This window comes from Amyelois transitella, chromosome 28, assembly GCF_032362555.1.
Source record: "Amyelois transitella isolate CPQ chromosome 28, ilAmyTran1.1, whole genome shotgun sequence".
NCBI classification, from domain to species: Eukaryota; Metazoa; Arthropoda; class Insecta; order Lepidoptera; family Pyralidae; genus Amyelois; species Amyelois transitella.
The window spans coordinates 4,169,325-4,186,191 of NC_083531.1; the positions used below are offsets into that span (position 1 = coordinate 4,169,325).

General features: G+C 37.2%; 3 protein-coding genes across 4 annotated transcripts in view; 2 read left to right on the plus strand and 1 right to left on the minus strand.

Moving 5' to 3' along the window:
* Nucleotides 1–7,410, plus strand: part of LOC106138078 (zinc finger protein ZFP2) — a 39,445-nt gene extending 32,035 nt beyond the window's left edge. Inside the window, exon 7 of one of the 2 annotated variants that reach the window (XM_060952391.1) lies at nucleotides 7,362–7,410. In XM_060952391.1, the coding sequence (XP_060808374.1) occupies nucleotides 7,362–7,378 (17 nt within the window). In that variant the 3' untranslated portion in view covers nucleotides 7,379–7,410. Of the gene's footprint in view, nucleotides 1–1,438; nucleotides 3,668–7,361 lie in introns of those variants that run through there. The other variant, XM_060952389.1, reaches the window with a different exon arrangement.
* LOC106138085 (uncharacterized) lies at nucleotides 4,850–9,603 on the minus strand. The gene is made up of 4 exons (XM_060952406.1): nucleotides 9,447–9,603; nucleotides 7,232–7,399; nucleotides 6,838–7,012; nucleotides 4,850–6,063 (listed from the first exon to the last, which is right to left on the minus strand). The coding sequence occupies exons 1-4, from the start codon at nucleotides 9,537–9,539 to the stop codon at nucleotides 5,957–5,959; spliced, it is 543 nt and encodes a 180-aa protein (XP_060808389.1). The 5' UTR covers nucleotides 9,540–9,603; the 3' UTR covers nucleotides 4,850–5,956.
* A 557-nt stretch (nucleotides 9,604–10,160) lies between these two features.
* On the plus strand, nucleotides 10,161–16,867 carry LOC106138086 (copper chaperone for superoxide dismutase). The gene is made up of 7 exons (XM_060952408.1): nucleotides 10,161–10,290; nucleotides 11,463–11,555; nucleotides 12,456–12,567; nucleotides 13,047–13,219; nucleotides 14,571–14,726; nucleotides 15,612–15,715; nucleotides 16,347–16,867. The coding sequence occupies exons 1-7, from the start codon at nucleotides 10,276–10,278 to the stop codon at nucleotides 16,543–16,545; spliced, it is 852 nt and encodes a 283-aa protein (XP_060808391.1). The 5' UTR covers nucleotides 10,161–10,275; the 3' UTR covers nucleotides 16,546–16,867.

A 16,867-nucleotide genomic window follows, 5' to 3' on the forward strand; every position in this document is an offset into this window, starting at 1 on the left:
AAACGCAAGATTGTATATTTTAAAATAAGATAAAAGATTTCCAACATGTTAAGAGTGCTTTAATGGGAAGTATTTTTATTTTGTATGTTTTAAGGTGAAATAATAGAATAACACTTGTGTTAGTAGTCCGAGCATAGTAATTATAATTAGTATGAATGAATTTAATAATTATGTGCTCATATGACAACTATATGAAGTATTCAACAATATGATTGCATGAGCAGCAAGCTTAGTTATAGAGTTACTTTTGAATTATATTATTTAATGTAATAAAGAGTTTTTCTTTCATACAAATATTCCCATTATTAATTCTCAGTAAAAGAAATTTTTTCTGACCTCTAGGTAATTTTGGGATATCTGTATACACAGTCTTGGGAATTCCCGGTTCCCGGCAACAATATACAAAAGAATAGGACCTTGGATGTCGTAAAAGGCGACTAAGAGATAGGCTTACAAACTTTCTTCTTTTAGGCGATGGGCTAGCACCTGCCACTATTTTAATTTAAATTCTATCAGATGAACGTGACCTGTCAGTCTTTGAAGACTGCTGGCTCTGTCTACTCCGCAAGGGACATAAATGTGATTGTATGAATGATGAATAAACATTCTTGGGAATATAATAACCAAAATTCAGATTCTTACCGCCGAGAATTTTCTTCTGCACGTGGTCTGACAAACACCTGGGGTATATTCACAAAGCTAGACAAGAGATATGACTTATCTTCCCTCTCTCTCTATTTTATCGGTTATCCGAAGTGATAGAGGGAGAGAAAATAAGGCATGATTCCAATAAACGATCGTGAATCTGCCCGCTGGCTTGAAATGATGTTGTTTTTGTACTGTCTTCATATTTACGAACATTGAAAAGGTGTATTTCTTTGCTCGTTATCTTTTTTGATTAACCTTATTAGGGAGAGAGGCAGGATAAGCCATATCAACATTCGTAAACAACTTTCTAGTGTGTATATGAACTCCTTAAAAATACAAAGTATAATACAATAACTTAAATGACAGTAAATTCAAACAAAAACCGATCTATGCCAGGTACACTTTTGATAAACAATAAAATATTACGGAAAATAGGTTAGCGGGATAATTTATTACGGGAATTCTAATTTCGAAAAAACACAAACGAATATTTGCGATAAGGTCCTCAAAAAATGTTATTTACACAATGATCTTTTGGCATTTGGGAAATTGTTAATGCTTTTGTTTGGAACTTACTTGAGCTTAATCTGTTTAATTTGTTTATTTTCTTAAAAGCATTTGAAAGACTGATTAATCCCAACTGCCACAAGATCTTTGTATTATAATGTTACAATTATATTTCATCGATTAATTTTTCAGGTATGTCGTTATACATTATATCATTACAATTCAATCTTTAAAAGTAGCTTTTCACTGTTTATGCTAATGAATTGTAAAACTTTCTATTCAGGATATGCCCACCCAACAGTGCTGAACGTGCAAGTTTTCGAAGAGAAAACAACAGCTATCAAACGAATACAGTCCTTAGAACCAATGATATTGGAAAACACTGAACATTACACTTGTCAATTTTGTCAAAAACAATTTTCCGACGAAAAAGAAATGTGTTTACATCTGAGAGAGCACAAGCCGTACAGTTGCGCGATTTGTTTAAAACAATTCGATAAATCGTGTTACTTACAGAGGCACGCAGAAGGTCACATAGGGGCTAGACCTTATGCTTGCGACGTGTGCGACAAACGATTCAGCAATCATCGACATTTGAAACAGCATTCGATCATACACACGGACGAGAAACCTTTCGAGTGTGAGGTGTGTCATTATAGATTTAATAGGCTGTCAAATTTGAATAAACATTTGACGAAACATACAGGCGAGAAACCATACGAATGCGACGTTTGCCATCGGAAATTCAGAGAGAAATTTCCATTTCAAATACATTTGAGAACGCACACCGGCGAGAAACCGTTCCAGTGTCACTGTTGCGGAAAACGTTTTTATTCTAATAACGAGTTGCAATTGCATTTGAAGAAGCACGAAGCGGGCGTTGAGCCGAAGCAGAACAAAATTAAAAAGGAGAAAAAGAGAGTGAAGACTGACCACACGCGCGGGGGCCCTTACGAGTGTAATATTTGCTATCGCACGTTCAATATAAAGGCGAATATGAGGACGCATCAAAGAACGCACACAGGCGAGAAACCTTACCAATGCAATACTTGCCAACGCAAGTTTGCAACAAGCACGTCACTTAACAACCATACCAGATCTCACACCGGCGTGAGACCTTACGAGTGTACAATATGTCACCGTAAGTTCATCATGAAGTCGCATCTAATTCAACATTCGAGGATGCACACAGGTGAGAAACCTTTCGAATGCAATGTGTGTCATCGCAATTTCCGTGCTAAATACACGTTAGACGTGCATATGAGAACTCACACGGGTGAGAAACCGTTCGAGTGTACGGTCTGTCAGCGAAAGTTTGCACTGAAAAGGACATTGGAAGGCCATTTGAGAACGCATATTAGTGAAAGACGAACGCATTGACCGCTGCGTTCACAAAAAGCAGAGAATGCTGAATGCTCTAACGACTTTGTTCCAAGCGACATATTTTTGAAATGATTTGCTATATATATGACAAAGTAGTATTATGTATGCAATTGAGTCATTACATGTTGTGTTCCCATTTTAAGTTAATCGGAGGTTAAACCGGAGTTCTTTCACAATTTTGTTCGATCAACAAAAAAAAAATGTATTATATACAAAGGTGTTGGTGTAGTGTGTATATTAAATTTTACATCAAATCAAAATTAATAATTACACGAAAACTTAGTATACTTATTTCGTTGACTGTACTAATGATTCCTGTCTAAGTTCTACAAATTAGTTTGATTACTAAGCAACGCTCTTACGGCGAGGGAATCATCTTAAGAACCAACATTCAGGTAACAGTATTGTTGAGGTTTTATTGTAAAATTTACGGACTCCCGTTATATGTTAATGTTATAAGAGACATTTTATGCGGACCTCTGTAAAATACACTCCCGTGATGAGACGTGATTACGTGTATGTATGTCAGACGGAAGTAGCGTCATGTAAAAATCCCGACACTATGCAGAATTGTGTTCATAGGCACTCCGGAGGTAACCACAAAATCGCGACAATATTCATTTCATTATTGGCGCCATGTTCGTGACGTCATATATCAAGCAGATTTTCATAACTGCGTTTTTATACGACTCAGCTTCTTATTCATTCATACGTACATATAGTCACTTCTATGTCCCTTGTGGGGTAGATAGAGCCAATATTCCTGAGAAGAATGATGTTTGTTCTGTTTTGCTTAATGATAGAATGAGATTCAAATAGTGACAGGTTGCCAGCCCAATAGTATTTATGCGTTACGAAAACGAAAAGATATTTTTATGAATAAATACCTTCATAAATTACCTGAAAAAGATGCAAGGTTGCAATAATAAATTACAGTTTTTACTTTTGAAAAAAAAAATTTGAAAATACATAGTTAAGTAAGTAGAAAACCTTTACTTTTAATTATTGATGATTGGTGACAGTTATTAATAATTTACGAAAGTCGTGATAAATGTAATACATGTTTAAAACACAAACATCACAATTTTTTATGTGACAAACTTTATACTTATGTAAATATACCTCTTTTTTTATAATTTTCATTCTATTTTATTATGGTCACTTTCGATCTTGAAATCTCAATTAAATTAATCTAATTACCTAAATGTATATAAATTTGTATATATTAATTTTGAAATAAATAATTGTATTTTTTAAGTTTACTTTTGTTCTTGAAATCACAATTAAGTTAATTCAATGAAATGTATGTATTTGTATATATTAACTTTGAAATAAATTATAAAATTATGTGTTGTTTTATTTACACTTATAATAATAGCATTTTTTGAGGATACATTTTTTTCAAGTTAATTGTAATGTTTCACTTGTTTGGTAAAAAGCTTCTTTTATGCTTTATAGAAATAAATCATTGAAAATTTACACGTGTATGCAGTTGTTTAGTTAGATATATATTTATGACGAAACGAAACCACGTCGCTTCTTACAATGTAGGCCTTATTGACGTTGTAATCTCCTTTGACCTATCTCCTCCACAAAGGTGTTGCCAACTTAGGAATTTTGCCCCAAATTAAGGAATCTTCTATTAAGTAAAAATATTACGGAGCAAACCTGGTAAGTATTGAGATAGCGTCGGTGGTCCAATCGGTAAGGTGACTGGTTAAAATGCGGTACATGCCCATAAAGGCACAGGTTCGAATTCCACCTTAGCCAAGTACCAAAGACAATTTTTGAAGTTATTTAAATATATGAACAATACAATAGTATGAACACTATTGATCCGATGATCTTACGGTGTGGGAAAACATCGTGAGGAAACCTGCACATTCAGGTAAAATGGATGTGTAACCATAATCTAATACTGGTTTAGGTTCGCCTGCAAATGTTGCAGAGTTCAGACGGGAGTCGCTTCGTTAAAAACCTGAGTCACCCAATCCAGGATTCATTCAAAGTGTGCTGAGGTAACCAGGACTAGAGCCAGGAAGAAGGCAGCTAAATGATCCTACTTACTATTATAAAGGCGAAAGTTTGTATGGATGTTTGTTACTCTTTCACGCAAAAACTACTGAACCGATTACCATGAAATTTGGTATGTAGGTAGCTGAAGACCCAGAATAACACATAGGCTACTTTTTATCCCAGAGTTCCCGCGGGATTGATAGGGTTTCCATGCGGACGAAGTCGCGGGCGGCCTCTAGTATTAAATAAAAATCCAAATAAGTTTGAGAAATATTTTATATGACTTCTACAAAATTATAACAAACAAACAAAGATATTGATCTTATTGATATTTTATATACTTAATATCCAATCCAATGTATGAAGTGAAATTAATTCCACAAAATGAAGGCTTTTCTGATATCCCAACAAATATTGCAAATGCGAAAGTGAGTTTGTTACCTCTTCAAAGGTTATCTACTGAATTAATTTTCTTGAAATATCACATACCAGACAGACAGTTACGAATATATCATTATAATTATAAAGTATTTTTGACTGAAATGGATAGAGGGACACTTAGAATGAATAAGAGAAAGCAATAATTATTTTTTAATTATTTTGTCTGTCTTTCTGTATCTGACTGTATGATCACGCTTATCTCTAAAAATACTAAACCGATTTAATTAAAACCTTCATCAATTGTAGATTCAATACGAAATTTACGCGGACGAAGTCGCGGGCGACAGCTAGTTTAGAATAAATCTTCTTCCTGGCTAAAGTAAGCATCCTCAAAGAAGAGGAACGAAGAGAACTCTGAAGAGGAACCCTGGTTAAGCATTTCACCATGGATTTATGGATTGGGTGAGTCAGGTTTTTACACGAAGCGACTCCCGTCTGACCTCCGCAACCTTTGCAGGGAACCTAACACGTATTCGATCGTATGGTTACAAATCCAGTTGCCTGAATGTGCAGGTTTCCTCACAATGTTTTTCCTCACCGTAAGACCATCGGTTAGTATTCTCAAATACTAAGTATTCTTACATAACTTCGAAATAGTCATTGGTACATGGCCGAGGTGGGATTCGAACGTTTGACTTTCTGCGCATCATGAATTTTAACCGGGCACCTTACCGATACGACCATCGACTAGGTTGAAAAACGATTTCCTGTATTTAAAGCCTATCCCTAAAATATTTAGTACAGATTCCTCTCCATGTATGGTAGCTAGTTATAATTAGCTATATTATAGCACGGTATATTAAGTACTATTAATTACAGCTTCGTGTGTGACGGTCATAAAAGTCGTCCAATCATAACGCTATGATTTCTCCCAGACGCTTCTTGATTGGTCAATTGCTCTGATTGGGCGAGAAGCAAGCTGACATCTTGAACGTTTCCATGGTAACCCTCAGAGGTAACTCTATACACTTGTCTTTCCATGAGTTTGCATAGATTTGAAATATTTTGGCATATCCAGATTCATGTCATCCCGATAAGTTTTAACGAGTCTGAGAAAATATGCTGTGACTGAAAATAAAGATGAATTAATCTTAATTTATGACGACTCGTATGGTTGGTCACAGCTCAGTTAGACTAAAATTCATAAATGACTTTCATAAAAATAATAACCGCCTCGAAAAGATACTCTCCTTTTTTGAAGTCGGTTAAATTTCTACTTAGTAGTTATAACAAACACTTTCCTGAAAACCGCACAAAAATCGCTTCAGCTGGACACGAGATAATCGCGGACAAACACACATATAGATAGATATACATACAGGTAGGTAACTACATGTAAGATTAAAGTTTGTCGCGCAAAATGCCTAAGTGAACACTAGTATTCATTTTTTATTCATTATTATAGAATGTGCCGTGTGGTTCCCGGCACCAATACAAAAAGAATAGAACTACTCTATTTCTTGCCCATGGATGTCGTAAAAGGCGACTAAGGGATAGGCTCACAAACTTGGGATTCTTTTTTAGGCGATAGGCTAGCAACCTGTCACTATTCCAATCTCAATTCTATCATTAAGCCAAATAACTGAACGTGGCCATTCAGTCTTCTCCAGACTGTTGGCTCTGTCTACCCCGCAAGAGCTATAGACGTGACCATATGTATGTATATTATAGGATACTTCATATCGCTTAATAATTGTCAGAACTTTTGGTTTCACAACATTGGTTGACGTCAAAAAAATTACTTAAAACTAAATTTACTGCCGCTTCCAAGGCGTCAGTGCATAAGAAGCGGTAACAAACTGCACTGCAGCATTACTTACACATTACACAGAATCTACTCACTGTATCCAAAAACAAATGTGGCAAATATACACACGGCAAAGTTGGCCCCGTAAAAGCAAGAAGTTTTCGTGTAGAAAATCATCAGAAACAAAAGAAAGGTGTTCACTATGATCGGTGCAATGAAACCGCCAACTAAAAACGCGATCATGAATGTTGTTAAAAATCCACGGTGTTCCTGAAAATTATATCAATAAATCAATCCAAATTACATAATAGTGACAGCTTGCTAGGCCAACCTAGCAACCTGTCACTATTTGGATCTCAATTCCATCATTAAGCCGAGCAGCTGAATGTGGCCATTCAGTCTTTTCGGGACTATTGGCTCTGTCTACCCCGTAAGGGATATAGACGTGACTATATGTATGTATGTATGTATGTAAAATTGAATACTCACTATGTAAATGCCCAAAAGGAATAACACGGCGGTAAGAACGATGGTCATGTATAAAAGATTTATAATGCACACTAGAGACCACGCAACATTCTTAACTGGACATGTGCTGATCAAAATGTTTGTGTAACAGGGGTTCCAGAGGAGTAAGCTGCAGTGTAACAAGTATATCTGGAAAAAAACATACATACCTATAATCTACACTAATATTATAAAGAGGAAAACTTTGTTTGTTTGGTTGTAATGAATAGGCTCAAAAACTACTGGACCGATTTTAAAAATTCTTTCACCATTCGAAAGCTACATTATCCACGAGTAACATAGACTATATTTTATTTTGGAAAAAAATTGGGTTCCGTTATAATATATAAAAATAATTGGCAAAACAGCGTTTGCCGGGTCAGCTAGTACATACATATAGACGAACATATCTTGATCAAATTAAGGACGTCCTGGTAAAGGGTCAGGTCAAAAGTAACCGAAACCGCCGAGCTTGTGTGAAGAGAGTTATGAATGTGGATGAAGCGAAGGAAGTATGCAGAGATCGTGGAGAGGTAGTCTCTGCCTACCCCTCCGGGAAAGAGGCGTGATTTTATGTATGTATGTATACCATATAATCAAGTCTATATCCCTTGCGGGGTAGACAAAGCCTACAGTCTTGTAAAGACTGATAGGCCACGTTCAGCTATTTGGCTTTAAGATAGGATTGAGATTCAAATAGTGACGGGTTGCTAGCCCAAGACCTAAAAGAAGAATCCCAAGTTTATAAGCCTACCCCTTAGTCGACTTTTACGACATCTATGGGAAAGAGATGGACCTATTCTTTTTTGTATTGGTGCCGGGAACCACACGGCACGTATCTGGAAAAAAAAACAAAAACCCTGTCTAATATAGATAAAAGATTAAAAAAATACATACTTTTGTAAAAAGAGATCCACCTCCTATCGATACCCCCTTTTTTGAAGTTAGTAAAATTACTTAAACCTTCTCCTAAGTGTAACCATCACTTTCCCGAAAACTGCATCAAAATCGGTTCGGGGAAACGCAAGATAATCGCGTACAAACAAACATACAGGTAAAATTGAAGAACCACATGAATGTGAATGAAACGGAAGGAGAGAGAGCTGGGATCGTGGAAAGATGTAGTCTCTGTCTACCCCTCCGGGAAAGAGGCGTGATTTTATGTGAGTACTCGTAGGTATATATGCCGGTTTCCTCACGATGTTTTCCCTTACCGTAAGAGCAGCAGTTAGTATTCAAACTAATGTACATAACTTCGAAAATAGTTGTAGCGGGAGCGATGATTCGGCTCGACCGCCACCAAAGGGAAGATCTTCCGCCAGGCTAGGTGTTATGCCTGGGGAACCGCGGCTCCGACGATGTTGTGTCGGAGGTTGTATATATAGCTCCAATCCATGAAATCTCTGAAATCGCGATTTGGGTTCTTCGCTGCTATTGGCTGAGCGCGTCGATTTCTTCGAGATGATTGACAGTTGTTGTGTGATTTGATGTTTTGTGACGAGTGGCGTAGAGATGTCGCCACATAGTCATTAGCTAGCACATGGCCAAAGTAGGATTCGAATCTGTGCCTTTCTGCGCATCACGCATTTTAACCGGGCATCTTACCGATTCGATCATCGACGCTCTACACACCTACCTATTCTTACATTTCGCCAAAATAGTTCTACAACTGTGTCATATGATTAATTATCTATGATTGTCAATGTCATTGTCAAAGAATAAAACAGTTTGTGATGGCATCATCATGCAACTGAATCATGAATGTGATTTATTACATAAATTCCTATATGAAACAACAACGATACGTCTTCACATTCGCACAAAATACTTATTATTTTTACTTTTTTAATACTTTGTACATTAGTTTGAATACTAACCGATGCTCTGATAGTGAGGTACTTAAACATCGTCAGGAAATTGCACAATCAGGCAACTGAATGTGTAGCTATGTGCAACCATGTTCCAATACTTTAAAAGATTAAAATTTAAGGTTTAAATTCCCTTTCGGTTTGTAAGTAAGCAAGGTTCAATCAATTGCCCATCAGTCCGTCCAAATTAACTGCAAATTCGCCTCTATTACCACGGCATAAAGTGCCATGCAAACTAACTTGATTTATGGTACATTTGATCTCATTCCTACTCCCCTCATACTTGTGGGTATTTTGGTTTGTAAGTACCTATATGTTTGTTTACTTACAATAACACAATATATTCCAATTATTTTATTGCCAGTTCTCAGATTATAACAAAATAAAAAGTATTGTATTTCTGGAAAATTGTAATATCCCATTTTCAATGAAAAATTTTGATTAAATCATTTAAAAATTTATTTCGTTTTCTTTTAGCCGAAACGTACCTATGTGAATGTCAAATTTTGATCTGCATTAGTCATCACGACTATTTTTTATTTTCCCTCGTCAAAGGCAGTCATTTATACATTTGTGTCGACAAGAATTTTGGGGCAAACGCAGATTTAAAAACATTACATTTATATTTATATGTCTGTGTGAGCAAACAAAAAATAGTTATGTATTTACTTAGGTATGAGAGTATTTAATAATTTTGGTAGCTATGATATTATTTGAGAGGGTAAGTACCCCTCTTCTCGCAGAATCAAATAGTCTAAGGGTTCAGAAAGTTTTATATATGAATGGATGTAATGTATGAGTGTTATGAAAAGGTTGAGGTCTAATAAGAGATTGATAACAATTAACTAGTGGAGCGATAGGCGTAGCTATTACATAATAATTTACATTAATAGTTAACAGCCTTATTCATAAAAGTTATTTTAAGTCGTTTATCGTCTTTTAACTCTAATGTTTAAAAGATTTAGATCCACTAAAGTTTAATTAAAAAAAATAACTGTCATTGTCATTAAGTTTTAGTAAGATCTGTCATTATTTGATTGTCTTGTCAGTTTCGCTCATGTTTTGTTTATCATTCGAGACACAGGTTTTTCAAATTAAAAATTAATATTTTTGAGGAGGAATTATTATTATAATAATTAAAGAACTGCTTCCGTAATCATGTTAACATCCAAAGTAAGTACATATTCATAATGTTTCAAAAAGTTACAAGTTATAAAGTTTATAACTTGTAAGTACAAACTTATTATATGATGAGACTGCATGTTTATTTTTTCGTATTCATTGCTTATAATACATTCATTGAAATTGCCGTAATGTAACATCTTCTTTACCTATTTAAATATTTTGTACGATTCTCGTTATTTATCGGCCAGTTGGCATTACCTACATTGTAAATCATTGTTTACTTTTTTTAATCAGTGTATGAAAATAAGAAACAAATAAATCTCGCTCCTGGCATGTAAGTTGAACCTAAATTGCAGTGGTTCTGAACTTCTGATACATACTTCATATCAACTGAACATGACCTTTCAGTCTTTTCACGGACTGATGGCTTTGTCTACCCTGCAAGGGATATAGACATGATTAAATTACGCCTTTTACGACATTCACAGGACAGATATGGAGTGGTCTTAATCTTTAGTGAGATGAATCCGGACATTACATACATACATACATACATATAATCACGTCTATATCCCTTGCGGGGTAGACAGAGCCAACAGTCCTGAGCGGACTGATAGGCCACGTTCAGCTATTTGGCTTTAAGATAGAATTGAGATTCGAATAGTGACAAGTTGCTAGCCTATCGCCTAAAAAAAGAATCTCAAGTTTGTAAGCCTATCCCTTAGTCGCCTTTTACGACATCCATGGGAAAGAGATGGAGTGGTCCTATTCTTTTTTGTATTGGTGCCGGGAACCACACGGCACTCCTTTCTTAAAACTAACAGCTTGTAATTTAAAATTTCCCGGTACCAATACAAAAAAGAATAGGACCACTCCATCTCTTTCCCACGGTTGTCGTAAAAGGCGACTAAGGGATGGGCTTACAAACTTGGGATTCTTTTTTAGGCGATGGGCTAGCAACCTGTCACTATTTTAATCTCAAATCTATCACTAAGCCAAATAGCTGAACAGGGCCATTCAGTCTTTTCAAGATTGTTGTCTCTTGTCTTCCCCGCAAGGGATATAGACGTGACCATATGTATGTATGTAAAAAAAATAAAAATAATTAAATGACAGTTTTTGAGAGTGCATCATCTTTTCTTTGCCAGCGCAAATATTTTATTATTTTAATAATTGCAGCGTATTTCGTATAATGTGCTAACCTGTCTTTTGACTTCCAGTTGGAAGTGCTAGTTGATTTCGGACCCAAACCTGAACAGAAGATTTTGGACAAAACAATAAATGATTTGAAATCACAAGATGGCGTCAAAGAGGTTAGTTCTTCGTTTTTTTTTCACTGTTCTGTTCCCGTACTGGAATACGCTATTAACAGCTGAACATGGCCTATCAGTTTTTTTCAATATTGTTGGCTCTGTCTACCCCGCAAAGAGGCAATAGAGGTGAGTAAATGTATGTATGTCCCCATAGTATGGCACGCGCGATAATGTTTTTATTACGCGCAATACTATCACGTTTCTAATCATAAGCGAACCAGCTATTCTTCTATCCCAAGGACCTGGTTTCCGCAATTAATCCACTCTTTTCCGGTCTTTTTTGTGTCCAGGATTTTGATACTCTTCAGTCGAACAATCCCAACTTCCTAAGTTATAACTAATAACTAGTTATAACTAGTTTTACATTCATTCATGTTTTTTAATGTAGACAATGTGCATTCGTCCATAATTTAGATTTAAGAGATCCATATTTGTATATTGACGTCCGATGAAAATGCTGCAGTGTAGTTTGTTCCGCCGCTTTTTCTACACATGCGCTTTGGAAGCGGCAGTAGTTATAATTAGATTTAAGTGATGTGACGTCAATAAGTGATACCTTGTATCCGATTTTGAAAATAAATCTATTCTATTCTAAGGAAGTGAAGCAGCGCTGATGGTGAGGAATAAGCCTCGTTGAAGGTCCCTGGGTTTCCCAAGAACATCCTCCTCATGCGTGATGGAACGCCAAAAACATGGTGTTAATTCATTGTTCATTTACATACCTACATACATAGATAAAATCACGCCTCTTTCCCGGAGGGGTAGGCAAAGACTACCTCTTTCCACTTGCCACGGTCTCTGCATACTTCCTTCACTTCATCCACATTAATAACTCTCTTCATACAAGCTCGGCGGTTTCGGGTACTTTTGACCTGACCCTTTACCATTTCATTTCCGTAGGTAATATTCAAAGATGGCGCTTTGATGATCGAGACAACATTACCGAGTGCAGATGTACTGGATATAGTCACGAAGACGTCGGGAAAGCGGGCGGTGTTACAAGGATTTGGTGGTAATGAATTTTGAGATGAGATTTAGGTGCTCAACGAAATATTAATGTATAGGTTGGCTACATTTGTAAGCGATATAGCAATACATACGTACATATAGTTTTATCTATATGCATTACGGGGTAGACAGAACAATCAGTCTCGCAAAGACTTTTCTAATAAAAAGTATTAGTAAAAAAGTATTTCAGCAATAAGATTTTTGAAATTGGAACGTTTCAACACTTTCAAGTATCTCAGCAATAAGATTTCTGAAATTGGAACGTTCCAACACTTTCAAGTATCTCAGCAATAAGATTTTTGAAATTGGAACGTTTCTACACTTTCCAGTATCTCAGCAATAAGATTTTTGAAATTGGAACGTTTCAACACTTTCAAGTATTTCAGCAATAAGATTTTTGAAATTGGAACGTTTCAACACTTTCAAGTATCTCAGCAATAAGATTTTTGAAATTGGAACGTTTCAACACTTTCAACCCCGCAGACAGCCAGTCAGCGGTCGCTATGCTGTCCAGTCAGTCGTGCTGCTCCGGCCGCGTGCTGGGCGTGGTCAGATTCCAGCACACGGCCGAGGGTCTCGTCTGCGACGGCGCTGTGGACGGCCTGGCTGAAGGAGAGCATGGACTTCACGTGAGACACTCCGGAGACCTCACCGAGGTACCAATGATAAGTTTGTTACCGCTCCTTCTGCACTGACGCCTCGGAAGCGGCAGTAAACTTAGTTTTTAAGTAATTTATTTGACGTCAACCAATGTTGTTAAACCATACGACAATTATTAAGCGATATATAGTATCCTATAATAATGAATAAAAATTTTGAATTTGAATTGAATTTGATATTTGATGTAGGAACTAGCTGCGTCCGCGTGGAATAGTTGTTATGGGCATCATTGAAGCCATCAAGGAGGAATCATTGAAGCCCTTTGAAAGGTAGCTTGATTACCTGGGAATTTTTAAAAAATTACTTCTTTGGGTATGTGCATACAGATTATAAAACAATGTTTTCTTAAATTATAATTTTAATAATATAATATATATATATGCCGTGTGGTTCCCGGCACCAGTATACAAAAAAGAATAGGACCACTCCATCTCTTTCCCACGGATGTCGTAAAAGGCGACTAAGGGTATAGGTTTATGAACTTGGGATTCCTCTTTTAGGCGATGGGCTAGCAACCTGTCAATATTTGAATCTCAATTCTATCACTAAGTCAAACAGAGCGTGGCCTATCAGTCTTTTCAGACTGGTGGCTCTGTCTACCCCGCTAGGGATATAGACGTGATCATATGTATGTATGTAGGCAACCTTCTTGCTAGACGCCATAGCAACGGTTGCCATGGTTTCGTTAGAGAGATATGTGCGCCCGCGACTGCGTCCGCGTGGAATAGTTATTTTGGGCATCATTGAAGCCCTCAAGGAGGAATAGTTTTCACCGTCCTTTTTATTTTTCACATTTTCCATTATTGCTTTGCTTCTTATAGTTGTAGCGTGATGTTATATAGCCTAAAGCCTATACTTTTTCAATTCCAATCAGAAGTTCCTGAGATTAGCGCGTTCAAACAAACAAACTCTTTAGCTTTATAATATTAGTTTAGTAGGTATAGATAAAAAAAAATTGCCATGTTGTTAACGACACTTTAAGTTTTAACACTTTAATAGTCTTTAAAATAGTTCATTTCTTTCCCATAGATGTCGTAAAAGGCGAGAGTAAGTGATAGGCTTGTAAACTTGGGATTCCTCTTGTAGGCGATGGACTAGCAATCTGTCACTATTTGAATCTTTTCAGACGTGACCATATGTATGTATGTATGTAGAAATTTACACAGTAACAAGAAAATAGTACATAGTTATAAAATAAACAAATCACTCGCAATGGCGGACTTATCCCATGAAGGGATCGCTTCCAGTTAACCGGCAAAATATTCTTATTACACCTTGGTGTTTTTTTTTATCAGGGCTGTCAATCGCTAGGTGAATGTTATTAGTCCTTGGTGTTTTTTTTATCAGGGCTGCCAATCGCTAGGTGAACATTTCAACCCGCACGGTTCCCCCCACGGCGCCCCGGACGATCCGCCATCTTTGCGTCACGCCGGCGACCTTGGGAATATAGTCGCTGACGAGAACGGCAGAGCCACTTTCAGGATACAGGACAATGTGCTTAAGGTAAGTGGTGATAAGTAAGAGAGAGAGAGAGAAGAAGAAAGAAAGAGAGTTGTGAATGTGGACGAAGCGATGAAAGTGTGCAGAGATCGTGGCGAGTGGAAAGAGGTAGTCTCTGCCTACCCCTCCGGGAAAGAGGTGTGATTTTATGTATGTATGTATGTATAATAAGCATTCGATTTGGGGTTATAATAAATTCTTGTGCCGTGCGTGTGGTTGCCGGTACTAATACAAAAAAGAATAGGACCACTCCATTTCTTTCCTTTTGGATGTCGTAAAAGGTGACTAAGGGAAAGGCTTATAAAATTGCGATGCTTTTTTTAGGCGATGGGCTAGCAACCTGTCACTATTTGGATCTCAATTCTATCATTAGGCCTAACGGCTGAACGTGGTCTGTCAGCATTTCAAGATTGCTGGCTCTGAATACCCCGCAAGGGATATGGAAGTGATTATATGGATGGATTAACCGATGCTCTTACGGTGAGGGATAACATCGTGAGGAAACCTGCACATTCGGGCAATTGGACGTGTAACCATGATAGATCCAATACGGGTCAGGTTCCCTGCAGAGGTTGCGGAGGTCAGACGGGAGTCGCTTCGTGTGAAACCCTGACTCACCAAATCCAGGACTCATGGTCAAAGGCACACCCTGGGCTCCTCTCCAGAGTGGTGAGGATGCAACCGGGATTAAAGCTAGGAGGAAGAAAATACAATGACAGATACACGTTGATTGACGTCATACAAAATTTGAAAAAAAAAACATTTGATTGACAACATAAAAAAATTAAAAAAAAAAACCGTCAATTGTCATAGACTCAATTCGAATGTAATAATGACTTTGACACGACTTGTCAAAATAATTAAAGTTCGTATATTTTTTTTCTTCAGATTTGGGACCTGATAGGCAGATCTGTTGCCGTGACGGAGCGACGCGACGATTTGGGTCGCGGAGTCTCGCCCACTTCGAAGATAGACGGCGACAGTGGCAGGCCGTGAGTTTTTTATAGTTATGTGTTTAGTAGGTAAGGGATAGGCTTACAAACTTGAGATTCCTTTTTTAGGCGATAGGCTAGCAACTTGTCACTATTCGAATCTCAATCTATCTTAAAGTCAAATAGCTGAACGTGGCCTATCAGTCCGCTCAGGACTGTTGGCTCTGTCTACCCCGCAAGGGATATAGACGTGATTATATGTATGTATGTGTTTAGTGAGTGAGATATCCTGCTAATATTATAAATGCGCAAGTATGTGAGTATGTCAGTCAGTATGGATGTTTGTTACTCTTATACGCAAAAACTTCTGAACAGATTACGATGAAATTTGGTATGTAAGTAGCCGGAGAATAACATATAAGCTACTTTTTATCCCAGAGTTCCTGCGGGATTGATTCCACGCGGACGAGGTCGCGGGCGGCCTCTAGTATATATATATATATGTCACAGACAATATAAATGAATGATATATATTTCAAGACTGTTTGTTGGGTCTGTCTACCCCGCAAGGGATATAGACGTGAGTGTATGTATATATAGCGTAATACCGCTGCGCTACACACATATTAAATGCCGGGAACCACACGCCATTGTCATGATGATCAATTAAATTTGACTGTTTTATCGACAGTGTCGCCTGCGGTATCATTGCTCGCTCCGCCGGCATATTTCAAAATCCGAAGCGGATCTGCGCGTGCGACGGCGTCGTCGTGTGGGACGAGAGAGACAGACCGCTAGCGGGGAAGGGACGGAGGAAGTGCTGCGAGAAACATGACGAGAAACGCGAGAACGGGACTGGGGATGCCGAGAAACCGTGTTGTAAAGTTTGAGTTGGGTGTTTGAAATGCTGTTTAAGTAGGTATGATTTGGAACAAAAATGGAACATATTTTTTTTTGGAAATTGTATAGTTATATAAACCGATTCTAGCTTTTGTCCCAGGCTTTACTTACGTTCAAAATGCCAATAAATTATTATCATTGCTACAATTTGTCTTTCATATTTCTGTGAAATCTGGTTAGTGGCGTCGGCTATGTGTGTTAACAAAGATAACAAAAAAAAGCATTTTATTATAATTTAAATTGGATTTGGATCATATTTGCTTGGCATATGTAAATATTGTTCTTGTTGTTGGGAATATTGTTTGAAATAAA